This window comes from Marmota flaviventris, chromosome 2, assembly GCF_047511675.1.
Source record: "Marmota flaviventris isolate mMarFla1 chromosome 2, mMarFla1.hap1, whole genome shotgun sequence".
Classification (NCBI taxonomy): Eukaryota; Metazoa; Chordata; class Mammalia; order Rodentia; family Sciuridae; genus Marmota; species Marmota flaviventris.
In genome coordinates this window covers 84283201-84297568 of record NC_092499.1, presented here as the reverse complement: position 1 = coordinate 84297568, position 14368 = coordinate 84283201, and the positions used below count along the sequence as shown (strand labels likewise).

General features: G+C 33.5%; 1 protein-coding gene and 1 long non-coding RNA gene across 2 annotated transcripts in view; one reads left to right on the top strand and one right to left on the bottom strand.

The window, feature by feature from the left end:
- The window catches only part of LOC139704716 (uncharacterized), a 193953-nt gene that overhangs the window by 51333 nt on the left and 128252 nt on the right, over positions 1–14368 (bottom strand). The window lies entirely within an intron of this gene.
- Positions 1–14368, top strand: part of Aqr (aquarius intron-binding spliceosomal factor) — a 110371-nt gene that overhangs the window by 64806 nt on the left and 31197 nt on the right. The window contains exons 18-24 of the mRNA XM_027925733.2: positions 870–1037; positions 2567–2736; positions 6116–6357; positions 9588–9731; positions 10700–10769; positions 11687–11797; positions 13989–14098. Coding sequence (XP_027781534.1) covers positions 870–1037; positions 2567–2736; positions 6116–6357; positions 9588–9731; positions 10700–10769; positions 11687–11797; positions 13989–14098 — 1015 coding nt within the window. The remainder of the gene's footprint in view (positions 1–869; positions 1038–2566; positions 2737–6115; positions 6358–9587; positions 9732–10699; positions 10770–11686; positions 11798–13988; positions 14099–14368) is intronic.

Sequence of the window (14368 nt, the reverse complement as noted above, 5' to 3'; positions counted from 1 at the left end):
GAAACTTTGAACTTTGACACAAATCTCTCTCTTTTTTTTTGTTGCGCGTGTGTGTATCTGTGTGTGTGTGTGTGTGTTACCAGATATTAATCTCAGGGGCATTCTATCACTGAGCCACATCCCTAGCCCTATTTTTGTATTTTATTTAGAGACAGGGTCTCACTGAGTACTTAGCACCTCGCTTTTTGCTGAGGCTGGCTTTGAACTCGAGATCCTCCTACCTGAGCCACTGGGATTACAGGCATGCACTACCATGCCTGGCTCAAATCTTGTAGTTTTTGACATTCACTTACAAAAGTGTTCACTATTTGCATCTAAATCTCTATATATTTAACCATATTTCTCATAGTATTATCTGTAAACAATCTTTTTGTGCCTTGATGAATTATTCTTGATTGACCTGTTTTAATGCAATACAGTTAGGCTGTATTTGGAATGACACTGATAGGTGGCTTAAATTGATGTTAGAAACCTACTTTAAAAAAAAGAAACCTGCTAAATATGATGCATATGAGTTATATGGCAACCACATTTTTGGTTATTTACTAAGAATGTTAAAAATAAGAATGATGATGAGCATCCAATTTTGGAGTATGACTTAAAAGGCTTATTCAATAATGAATTCATGATATAAAAGTTTCTAATTTAATATAAAAGAAGTTTCAATATAATTATTGCTGTGAGATATTAAGTATTAAAAGTTATAGGAAAACTCATAATTGTATACAATGCAAATATGATCATTGGTCACCCTTAATATTTAAAATTGTTTTTAAATATCTGTTCCTTATAAAAGGTTGAGAATTTGCCAACAAAAGACTAAACAATGAAGTTCTAAAAAATAAAAATGTCTTTTTATGTTTTACTAGGTCTTCGTAAACATGATGTATGTTTTCTAATTACTGTGCGTCCCACAAAACCTTATGGCACAAAGTTTGACCGGAGGAGACCATTCATCGAGCAGGTTGGCCTGGTTTATGTCAGAGGCTGTGAAATCCAGGGCATGCTGGATGATAAAGGGCGTGTCATTGAGGATGGTACGGGTCTGTCTCTTTGAAATCGTGTGTACAGAATAAGTTTCTTTGCCTTTTTTCTTTTTGCTTCTTAAATAAAATTCTTAGTTGTGTACATACTAATTCAACATAAAGAGTATTAAAGGATGTGTAAGGTACCTACTTCAAAGTTTTAGAAATAAGTACTATGGTTCAAATCTTCTGTGTTAGATGTAAAATATTACCCCATAAATATGCACAATTATGTGTCAATTATTTTTGTAAAAGTTTCTGTGTTAGATACTGGAAAGGATAGGATCTTTTTGAAATCACATTTATTCAAAACTATCGTTTTATAATACTTTACACTATTGCTTTGAAAAATTCCTAAACAATTCATGTAATTGTTAAAGCTTTTTTATATTCAGTGATATATTTATCTAATTGTTTTCTTAAGTTTTACTGTGTTGATTCATTACAGTAATGGTTCTCAACTGGAAACAATACTGCTCGGCAGTTGGAAATATGTAGTGATACAAAAATTGTCAAATGACTAGGGTAAGGGTGGTTAATGACAGGCTGTTGGCATTTTGTGGGTGAAGTCCAGGGATGTTAAACAGAATTATTGTATAGACAGAATGACCCTGCCTGAGATGACAGCATATTATCACTTAAAAACTGCTTTACAGGGTTAGTCACCTCTTATATGCTTATCACTAATTGTTTCTTTGAAATTCTTTCTTCTGTTGTCCTAACTTCCTTTATAAAAAATACCTCTTAAATTATGAGTAATCCCAAGACTAATGTTTATTTTACAACTTGGTTGATAAAGTTCCCTTAAAACTTAAATCAGCTTCTATCATCTGTGATTTTGAGATCACATCACTACTAAACTGCTGCTGTCTGGGCTGTTCATCTCTAGAATATAAGGAAATGGAGACTGGGTAGAATAAACATAAGGCTACATAATGGAACCACAATTTGAGGTCTAAGACCCCAAAAGAGGAAAGAAGGCAAAGGGACAAAAAGAAGCATTTGGGCTTTCAGCCATTAATACCCCATTTTTCTGTATATATAAAATTTTCTTTTATTCTGGTAATAGTAGACAGAATGTAGAAGGTTGAGGAGAGTGATCAGCCTCTGTCAAATTAGGAATAGAGAAATTATCCCTTAAATCTCTTAAGTATAAAATTTAATAACTCTGAAAATATTTATGAGTACTTACTGTATGTAAAGCCCTAGTAGGAGCTATGAGTGACTGACAAGATAAGTTCTTTGATTTCTAAGAGCTCCAATATTAGTTGGGGATATATACAAATAGTTGCAGTTCACAGCATTGCATCGTAAATATTATGTGACTTGAAAGGAATCATAAGAATTTATAGAGAAAGGAGAAAATGCTTTCAGCTTCTTGGAATATGAAGTGGATAAGTAGAGGGCATTTCAGTGAGAAGAATGGTTAGAGTTAAGTCTGGATGGTTTATCCATTTTTTTTTTTTTTTTCCTAGAAAAGAAATACTGTTAACTTACTTCAGTATTTGAAAAGTATTTAACAAACTTTTAAAAATGTTTAGGACCTGAACCCAGACCCAATCTTAGAGGAGAATCAAGAACGTTTAGAGTATTTTTGGATCCAAACCAGTATCAACAGGATATGACCAATACTATACAAAATGGAGCAGAAGATGTATATGAAACTTTCAATATAATAATGAGGAGAAAACCAAAGGAAAATAACTTTAAGGTATTGTTTTGGCTATATAACTAAAAGTACTTATGTCACAATTTAAATAATCTTAAGACATAAATGCATTAATGTTGGGTATAAAAGATTTGTTAAGCAAATAATAATCACTTTAATTTTATTCTAAATAATATTCTTAAATTCTTAACATTGATTAAATATAAAAATTTAAGGAAATTCATTCGTTAAATCTGTTTTGTTTTTTGAGAAATAAAAAACTTAAAATATGAATGGAGTTTTTTTCAAAAGGTCACCTTGTTGTCTATCTTTTTTTAATATTAGGTACTCAGTTTATATCCCAGGATGAAGTGAAGAAAACTGTTTACTTATTTACTAGAATTTCTTTTTTAAATCAAAAGTAGATGTACATCCAAATGTCGAACCCCAAGGCTCTGAAGTACTCTGATATATAATATATCTGTACTTTATTCATTAGTGGCAAGGAGAGATTTAGGGACTTATGATTTTACTTTTATAATTTTGTGGGGAGAAGAGTTTAAGGAAGATTTTTTAAATTATTATTTGAAACTATATTATAAACCTTAAACATTGAGCATACCTAGCATTTGATAACATCTAGATTTTGTGGAAAGTGCTCTTCTTTCCTCTGTACCCCAAAATGCAGAGTTTCTTATACATTCCTATTACTTTATTACCTCTTCTTACCCATTGTTATGAAAACAAACCAGAAACCTGTCAAATAAAGAAACTTTCTCACTATAAAAATAAAAGAACCATCTCTCCCTATTGTTGAAGACAAGAACAGTGGAGATAGTCTTGATTTCTTTTTGTTTAAACTACACATGCAATCCATCAATAATTTGATTAGCTTACTACCTCCACTGATGCCATGTCTAGACACCTTCAATTCTCCCATCCTTGCACCATTCTTGTGAGATACTTCCATTCCACTATTCCACTATTCTCCACCTAGTAGCTGAATAATCCTTTTAAAATGTAAATTATACTTTGATTCCCCTGTTCAACATTCTTTAATGTTTCCTGTCATTTAGGAAATTCTTACCATAATCCAGAAGGCCTTGCCATATATGTCCTCTGGCTTCCTCTCTTATTTTCTTTTATCTCTTATTCACTAAATAAAAGCCACACCGTTTTTTTCCTTTTCTTTTCTTTTTTTTTTTTTTGCTGTTCCTTAATAATCCAAGATTGCACATAGTGTTCCCTCTCCATAGACGGTCTTTCTTAGTATTTGCATGTTTTTTTCCTTCATTGCACATGAACAACTGAGTTTAAATGCCAACTGATAAGAGAAGCCTTCCTTGGCAACCTTACTTGAAGTAGGTAAGATTACCTACTTATCCCTTCTCAGTATTCTCTATCCTATTAGCTCTATTTTTTTCAAACTCCTTGACATACCTTATAATTATATATTTACTAATCTGACTTCACCATTAGATGGCAAGATTATGAGGGCAAGATCTTTGTTTTGTCTGTCAACATAATCTTAACACCTAGAGCTATGCCTGGTATATAGTATGTGCTTAACAAATATTTATTGAGTGAATGAAGGACAGTCTCACATTTAGTCAGTTTTTAGTAAATGAATCTCAATCACTTTACTTTAAACAAAAAATCATTTCCTATATGTATTTATTTAATGCTTATAAAGATGAATAAAACACAACTTATACCTTTAGAGAGCTTAACTACTAACAAGGGAAATTAGAAATATAAACAAATAACTACCATGAAAAATTAGAAGGTGCCAAAGCCATAAGAAGGGTACACATGAAGGTATCAGGGAGTTTAGAAGAGACATTGAGGTTCTGATCAAACAAAGGGGAACCTTTTCCAAAGCTTTCCTGTTTGGGGAAAGGAAGAATACTTTTTTTTGTATCTTGGGTGTTTTCTTGTTTACCTGAGCAGCATCCCACATTTCCTTCTTTCTTTTCCAGTTCCTACAGCGTATTCTGATCTGGATATTTCACTTCTTCCTAGACAGTTGTATGTGTCTCTTCCCTAGTTTCCTCATAATTACCTTTATTTCATACCTTTCCTCCTATTCTTAACACTGATCATTTTAGTCTTGCTTCTCAGAACATTTCTGTGACTTTCTATTAATGATGACATAAATCAGAGTGCTTCAGAAATTCTTTACTTGAGCTAAATTAAAGTGCCACTGTCCTTCATGAAACCTTTTCTAATGTTAAAAGTCTCCCCTGCATCCATATCTCTCATCCACTATGAACTGTATTCTTCTTATATTTTGTAATATTCTTTACTGTCGGCCACATTCTGCTGCTTTGTTCTTGCCAAGTTTGGTCTTTTGTTTAAATCAGGGTATATGTATAGTGAAGGACATATTTTATCTCCCTGCTAGAATTACAATTTTCTTACAGGGCAGAGCTTTCATCTTATTCATCAGTGTTATATGAACATACTCATTAATCTGTCTATATATCCATGCATGCATCCCATATTCAAACTGTTCTAGGTCCCTCCTACTCTGAAAATTATGTTTTAGTTGGGAGTTAAACAAATGACCAACAAGTAATGAAGTATATGAACCAAGAGAATTTCAGATAGTGAAAAAGGCAAGTATATAAAACCAGGCACTAAGATTAACATAGTCTATCCTTTGATTTTTTTAAATTGGGTTTTGTAGCAATTACCATTTAAAACAACATTGATTTGGTTATTTTATTCTTTGAAATTAATAGCCTCATCTCCTAATTTCTATATGTAGGATAGATTACTTTGTTGAGGTGATTTTTATAAGAATCTGCCTTGGCTTTTGGTAATTCCTTTTGACAGTATATATGTATTAGCTACTATAATAACTTTTTGTTGTAGTCCTGATTCTTTATTCTGTAATCTTATTTGACATTTTCTTAATTTTTATAATTTTGTTTACTTTATTGTTATTTCTCGCCATGCTAATTTTAGTATTTCTGAGTTGTGATGTGTTTCATGATTTAGGCATACACTAATGTGCTCTAGTTTTATGTGACTTTAACATAAGAACTCTGGATTATAAGAGAGGAAGATTGCAGGAGTTTCTAAGGAAGCATTTTCTTTGGTTCTGTAATGTTTTCATGCTATTGGGTTGACATGAGTCTGATTTTTATCCTACTCAATAGGAGTTAAGTGGTAAATTCATTTATGTCATTATGCCTAAGTGAACTCAATGGATAAACTGTTCTTTCTAAGTTTGGTCTTTTGTTTAAATCAGGGTATGGTATCCGCTGAAAATATAGCTGTTGATTCAGTCTAGCCAAGCACCTGTCAGCAGAAAATAGCTTCTTGCCCTGAAACACTTGGGAATTCTGGATTAGTGCAGCCAGCTCTGCATTCCAGTGAAGTGCAAATGTTTGACATGTCTTATTGACACAATCCTTTTCTGTCCTTTTACTGACAGGCTGTGCTGGAGACTATTCGAAACCTGATGAATACTGATTGTGTGGTACCTGACTGGCTGCATGATATCATTTTAGGTTATGGGGACCCAAGTAGTGCCCATTATTCAAAAATGCCCAATCAGATTGCTACCCTTGATTTCAATGATACATTTCTCTCCATTGAACATTTAAAAGCCAGCTTTCCTGGTCATAATGTTAAAGTAACTGTGGATGACCCAGCTCTACAGATACCCCCTTTCAGGTAAAGTCAGACCTAGATGTACTCCTTTCAAGCCTTCTGTAGTCTGTCTGTGATAGGCCATCAGCACCAATGGCTAAAGTGAATTTTAAGTTATTTTATCAGGTTTTTGTTTTGACAGCCCCTACATATAATCACTGAAATAAGTTATTATATTTTACTCTTAGGGCAGAAGCTATTTTAAAACCACAATTAAAGTAGCTTCATGTCTTATAAAAAAAAATCAGTAAAAGGACTGGAGATATAGCTCAGTTTGTATAGTGCTTGCTTCACATGCACAAGGCCCTGCATTTGGTCCCCAGCACCACAAAACAAAAGCAAAAACAAAAATCAGTATAATGTGTGTTGTCTGGAGAAAATGAAATATAGTATCTGATGAAATATTTCTTTGCATTTTACATATAATCTGATATATTTTCTTCTTTTTTTTTTTTTGGGGGGGGGGCAGTGGTGGGGATTGAACTCAGGGCCTCACTTATGCTAAGCAAGCACTTCACCACTGAGCCATAGCCCTAGTCCCCTTAATCTGATATATTTTCTAATACACTTAGCCATCTGATGTTGAACTTTATTTTGACTTTAGGAAATTCTTTTTTTCTTTTACCCTTGCTTGCTTTCACAGATTTTAAATACAGGTTGAGTATCATTCATTTAAATGCTTGGAACCAGAAGTGTTTTAGATTTCAGAGTTTTTCAGACTTCGGGATATTTTCATAGATTTACTGGTTGAGCATTCTTAATCTGAAAATCTAAAGTGTCAAATGTTTCAAAATCCAGAACTTTTTTTTCCATATGTTTTATTGGTGTATTATAGTTGTAGATAATGGAGGGGTTTTATGCATTCGTATGTGCACACAGTATAACAATAGAATTTGGCTAGTATCATTCTCCACTATTTTTCCTTTTCCTCCTCTTTTCTCTCTTCCTGATCTCTTTCTTCTACTCTATTGTTCCTCCCTTTGGTTTTCATGAGACCCTTGCCCCTAATTTTCTTTTCGTTTTCTTCTCTAGCTTTCACATATGAGAAAAAAACATATGACCCTTGATCTCTGAGTTTGGCTTATTTCACTTAACCTAATGATCTCAAGTTCCATCCATTTTTCTGCAAATGACATAATTTCTTTTTTCTTTATGACAATAAAACTTCATTGTGCGTATATACTACATTTTCGTTATTCATCTATTGACAGATACCTAGGCTGGTTTCATAGTTTGATTATTGTGAACTGTTCTGCATGGGTATATATTATCACTATAGTATGATGACTTTGATTCTTTAGGATAAATACCAAGGAGTGACATAGTTGGTCATATGGTAGTTCCATTTCTAGTCTTTTGAGGAACCTTCATACTGATTTCCATAGTGATTGTACTTACTTACACTCCAACCAACTGTATAAAAGTGTTTCTTTTTCTCCACATCCTATTGAGCATATATTATTGTTTGTATTCTTGATGACTGTCATTCTAATTGGAGTGAGATAAAATCTTAATGTATTTTTTATTTGCTTTTCCCAGTTGCTAAAGATGTTGAACATTTTTTCATGTATTTGTTGGCCATTTGATTTTTTTTTTGACCAGTGTCTGTTTAATTTGTTTGCCCATTTATTAATTAGATAATTTGTGTTTTTGATGTTAGGTTCTTCTGAGTTCTTCATCTATTTTGAATATCAGTCCTCAGTCAGAAGAGTAGCTAGCAAAGACAAAATTTGAAACTTTTTTGAGTGTCATCTCAGTGCTTAAAATATTTCATATTTGGGAGCATTTCAGATTTTGCATTTCATATTAGAGATACTCAACCTGTATTCAAAATATAGTTGTATTAAATGTTAAATTAGCTTTGGTTTTAAAGTTTGAGTAGAAAAATAGAATGAAGTACCTAGAGCACTTGGTTGCTGATCCCTGAATTCTTCATATGGATTAGAGGCAAAGGACTCAGATAGTATGGGTGGTATTCCTGGGTTTGCTTACTTTCTTGGGTTTTTTTTTGTTTTTTTTTTAAATAATTTTTTTAGTTGTTGATAGACCTTTATTTTATTTATTTTTTTATGTGGTGCTGAGTATCAAACCCAGTGCCTCACACATGATAGACAAGCGCTTTACTGAGCCACAACCCCAGCCCTGGGCTTACTTTCTTAGTTGGACATTATAATACACAGCTTTTAGTTGAATGTTAAATAAAATATAATAATTAAACATTTTAAAATATATCCTTTGTAACACCCAAACCTTGTCTATCGCCATACTTCCTAATTCTGTTAATGACAAAAGTTATTGTTCCAGTCACCATCTTGAAATCTTAGCATTATTTTTTAAAATGTTTACTTTAATAATTCCTGACCCATAGAGTAGCTTCTGCTGTAGGGATAGTTTTTTTTCAAATGTCATTCCTTACTACTACATCTCTAGGCCCTCGGTCCTTGTGGTGGTGGTGGTGTCTTTCCTACCTCTCTCTCTCCACTTGAACTATTAAATGCCTCACTACTAGAGCCGCTCACTCCCTAACTAAGAAAAATGATTGCTCCTTTTGCTTAACAAATAAGGCTGACCCCCTTAGCTTCCTACTAATTCTTAGCAGTTTCTGGTACTATCTATTTTTTAAGGTTTTGAAGAAAGATTGAAAAAATTGCATGTAGATAATTCATTTTTTTAGTTTAATTTTAGGAAGTTCATTGGACTTTCCTCCCTATGGAGAGTCACCTTCACACCCAGGCTAAGAACCTCTGCCTAAAAAGCTAGATGTTCTAGAAGGGACATAACTAGGCTAAAGATGCATATCTGTCCTTTACTTTTCTCTGTTTCACCCCACATTCCAGCAAAATTAGGCTGCTTGTACTTGACCTCTGCTGTTACTTCTTTCTTCCAGTAGTATCTTCCCTTTCCATTTTCAGATATCTAAATTCTTTGAGACTCAACTGCTTCCTGTCCCTTATTGTCTTTTCTGATTCAGTGAAGGACACAAATAAAGCTCTTATAGTGCATATGGCATAAATATTTTCTGTTTCTTTGATCTCTCAAAATTGGATGACTTTTTCCTAATCTGAAGACTAATTTTTTAACATCACATTTTAATGCTTATGAATTTACTTTTGTTCAACTTATACAAATAATAAGCTCCCTTAAGCCAAAATGTTTTTTACTCATCTGATTATTCTCCATATAAGTCATGCACAAGATAGGTACTTAATAAATCCTTTTTAATTGTAAATCGAAAAAAGGTTTTGGTCTTGTAGGATAACTTTTCCAGTAAGAAGTGGAAAGGGGAAGAAAAGGAAAGATGCAGATGAAGATGAAGACACTGAAGAGGCAAAAACCTTAATTGTTGAACCTCATGTTATTCCTAATAGGGGACCTTATCCTTATAACCAACCCAAACGGTAATTTTACTACTTATTCTAAGTATTGTAAATTCGCTGTTTCAGTTGGGTTACTGTTTTTATTTTAACTTAATTCATTCATTCGTTCATTCATTCAGTTTTCGCATTACTGGGGATTAAGGCCAGAGATGTTCTACCACTGCACTAACTTCCAAGCCCTTTTTATTTTTTTTTACTTTGAGACAGGATCTCACTAAATTGCCAACATTGGCCCCAAACTTTCAATCCTCCTGCCTCAGCCTCCTGAGTTGCTGGGCTCACAGGCAGGCACCACTAGACTTGGCTTTCTTATATTTTTAAAACCTTAAGATACTTTAGTTTCTGGACCCTCTTTCCTTTTATTTTGTTAACCAACTGAATAGCTCAGACATTTTAGGCTACTCTATAATAATATTTCAGAAAGGAACATGTTCAGGTACTCTGAGAAACAAATGCTACTACACAGGGTTACCTTAATTTGAGTAGAATTCTTATTTCATGACCCTGTGTTACTTAGAGCAGTAGCCCTAGTACAAGTGTCCTGTAACTAAAAAAGGTGGCATAATATTAGGGAACAGCAACTTTTGCAGGATAAAACAGGTCTGAAATGGGCAAAATGTATCAAAAAGTAATCGCACGCCTGTAATCCCAGTAGCGAGGGAGGCTGAGACAGGAGGATCAATAGTTCAGAGCCAGCCTCAGCAATGGCGAGGCGCTAAGCAGTCGGTGAGACCCTGACTCTAAATAAAATACAAAATAGGGCTGGGGGATATGGCTTAGTGGTCAAGTGAGTGCCCCCGAGTTCAATCCTAGGTACCCCCTCAAAAAATTTTATTCTTTTACTTGGAGGTGGACTATGTAAATGTAAAGAGATTGACAGAACAAAGGCAAATACAGAATAGACTTTTGGTCCTTGTTTTTCCAAATGTATACTAAATATCATCTATCTCTATTTCTAACCAACTTTTTATTGACCCTTTTATTTACAGTAATACTATTCAGTTCACTCATACACAGATAGAGGCTATCCGTGCTGGAATGCAGCCTGGGCTCACCATGGTAAGAGAATTACTATTACATATGTTGTTATCTGAATTTAGACCAGGTTTTTTTTTGTGAGCACAAATTTTTAATGTATTCTTCGTGTGGTTTCAAGTGTTTTTTTGTTTGTTTGTTGGTAATTGGATACAACACCTTTATTTCACTTATTTTTGTATGTGGTGCTGAGGATGGAACCCAGGGTCTCGAACGTGGGAGGCGAGCACTCTACCTCTGAGCCACAACCCCAACCCCAGCCCCAAGTGTTTTGTTTTTACTTTTTGAATTTATTAAGATTCGTCTCTGGCCTAGGGTATGATCTGTCTTGGTGACTATTCCTATGTACTTGAAATGAATGTATATTCTGTTATTTGGGAGGTAGTGTGAACTGTAAATGTCAGTTAGATCCCTTTGGGTTTTTTTTTTTTTTAAGTTCTTTCCTTACTGATTTTTTGTCTATTGAAACAGTAATTTCTGTTGATTACTGGGAGAAGAATATTAACATCTTCAACTATAATTGTGAATCTGTTTCTCCTTTCATTTCTGTTAATTTTTGCCTAATGTATTTTGAAGCTTTGTAGATGGGAACATACCTCAAGGCTGTTATGTCATCTTGGTGAATTGACCCTTGTATTATTATGTAATGTCTCTATCACTGGCAATTATCTTTGCTCTAAAGTCCACTGTGTCTGGTAATAATATGATCATGCATCTTTCTTTTGATTAGTGTTCATGTGATATTTCTTTTTTATCACTTATAAACCGCCTATTTTTTGTTTTCAGGTTTATTGACTCTTCAACTCTGCCCTATTATGATATTGAATCCATCCAATAAATTTTTAATTTGTTATTTAATCATTCAGTTCTAGTGTATGGTAATGTGGTAATTTAGTATTTGATATATATTATCTATAATTCATCTTCTTCCCTTCCCCAAGGTTGTGGGCCCACCTGGTACAGGAAAAACAGATGTGGCAGTACAGATCATATCCAACATCTACCACAATTTCCCAGAGCAGAGAACTCTAATTGTTACTCATTCCAATCAGGTAAGTGTGTGCAAGTGTATGTGTGTGCGCATTTGTATGTATGCGTGTGCACATTACTGCTTTTACTTCTTTGACTGAATTTATTTATCTCTTCAGTTTCTAACCCTTACCAGTAGCATTTTTCTTCATTTAGAAGAATGAGTATTTCTAAAAGATTAATATCTACAATATATTTTTTCTTAATATTTTTTTTAATTGTAAGTGAACACAGTACCTTTATTTTATTTATTTATTTTTATGTGGTGCTGAGGATCAAACCCAGTGACTCACACATGCCGGACAAGCACTCTATCCCTGAGCCACAACCCCAGCCCAAGGCCTACAATATATTAATGCTAAATTGAATTTAAAATCTTTGTGAAGTGTACATGTTGATATCCTTATTACATTAAAGCCTTGTGTGCGCTCCTGGTCCTTCTGAAGCAGTCAGAAATGAGTAAGAACAAATTATACTTATTAACTCTGGAGCAAAATATAGATAGGTAATTCTGAGAATATTCTAAAATATACTGATTTTACATGGTCCTCTAATCCTTCAAAAATACTTAGTGGTGACTTCATTTGGCCCATCTTCAGAAGATTTGATCTACAAAGAAGTTCAGAGTTTGGGGAATGTCAATCTGTTCATTTAATCTACAGTTTGATTTATTTATTTTTAGCAATGCTCTCCAGTTCATTCACCCATGTTTTTATATGTAGTGTTTTCAAAGTCTATGAGTACTGTTGGCTTGTTGTACAATATGGTGAATTTATGCAGGGGAATTGTCTTGGGGAATTGATTTGGACTACATCTTGATAAAGGAAACAGAAAAATTATGGAAAGTACTTTCTTCCACTTTTATTAATTTTAGTCTGTAATAATTATACTTATCTGAAGTCTTAGAATGAACAAATAATAAGTCATAAGTTTTTAGCATAGTATTTTTTTACTATTTTGCCCTACCTTGATATGACTTTCTACAATGTCCTTTATTTATGATTGACATATAGCACAATCATAGAGAAGGTTAATTTGCAAAAATACCCAAAGAATTCATTGTTTTCTAAGGGCCTCTATTGATTATTTTTCCTTGAATTAACTTTTTTGGGGGGTTAGGTCTTCATTTGCATGTGTAATTCAAGTAGTTTCTTCAATATCCTTCTGATTCACAATGGAATCATTTTTCGAGATCATAATTTTTTTTGCACTCTAAATCTGTGTGATTCCTGACTAAGGGAAGCAAGTAATGCCATGTATTCTGATGTTTTCTGTGGTCCTCAGTTTTGAATAGTTGAGTATCAAAAGTTAGGGTAGTGGGAAATTTTTCTGAAAATTTGCTTATCTCTTCAGTTTCTGAACTCACTAGAATATTGATAGTAAAGGATATCTGTATTTAAATTATGGAACTTGGATGTTTACGAGACTAGATGTTGACTTGATGGGGTAGTAGTTGGGGTTGGATTTGTGATAAAGGAGAGATGTTTGAATGGGGCCAATTTTTAAATGATGTCTTTATTAGTGTATTTTTCCAGTCTGTGAAACTTTTGCCTTTCTGCAAAACTTTATAACTACAAAGGTTTAGATAATGAATACTAGGATTTGAAGAACTTCTAAATATGAATATTTCACAGCTAGAAAGAAGTGACTTCTAAATGGCTTTCATCAGAATAGTTTATGATAAATGAGCACTCTGCTTATTGTATAGAGAAATGAAGACTTTCAGCTTAAGATTTGAATGATTCATTTTACTTTTCTCTATTGTAGTCTACCTATACACACTGCCTTCTCACTGTCCTTTTCCAACTGTGAAAACTTTTTTGATTCTCTGCAACCTTGTAAATGCTGTGAGTGAAATGAAACTCAGTATGGTGAATTATTTTAGGACTTATTACAACTTGGAGGAAATAGCACTACTGAACCAATGCCTTTCTCTTTTCAGAAATTAGAAGCTCAGTTTTCATGGGTGATGGTTTTTATTGTTTCCAGTTATTCATTTGGCCAAGTGTACATATATGGCAATATCAGAAATCAATAAAAGTATTATATTGTTTTAATTATAAATGGCCTAGTATAAGACCTTTTTCCTTCTGTTTAGATTGTGATTCTTATTGAGCAATACTCTGTCATTCTAAATGTTAGTTTCTGTTATTTTTAAAGATACCTACTGAGTCTTTGAAACTGACCATCATCTTTTTTTGCTTTATTCTCCAGGCCCTGAACCAGTTGTTTGAGAAAATCATGGCATTAGACATTGATGAGCGCCACCTGCTACGTCTTGGTCATGGAGAAGAAGAGCTGGAGACAGAGAAAGATTTCAGCAGGTAAGCACAAGGTGGTGAATTTTGAAACACTGTACCTTTTTCTTCTCCTTTATTAAAGACACACCAAGAGCAAAGAGCCACGAATGATCAAATGTAATTCTGAAATTTTTAGTATAACCCACTTAGACTATATATTGTTTATGCCATGTTTCCAGGTATACAGTGATTTCTGTGAAGAGGATTATCGTGTTCATTATAAAATTGTGAATTGCCATTTGTTTTCTATTTATTGAAGTAATTTTTAATGTTGCCAGTTTAAAATTGTTCAAC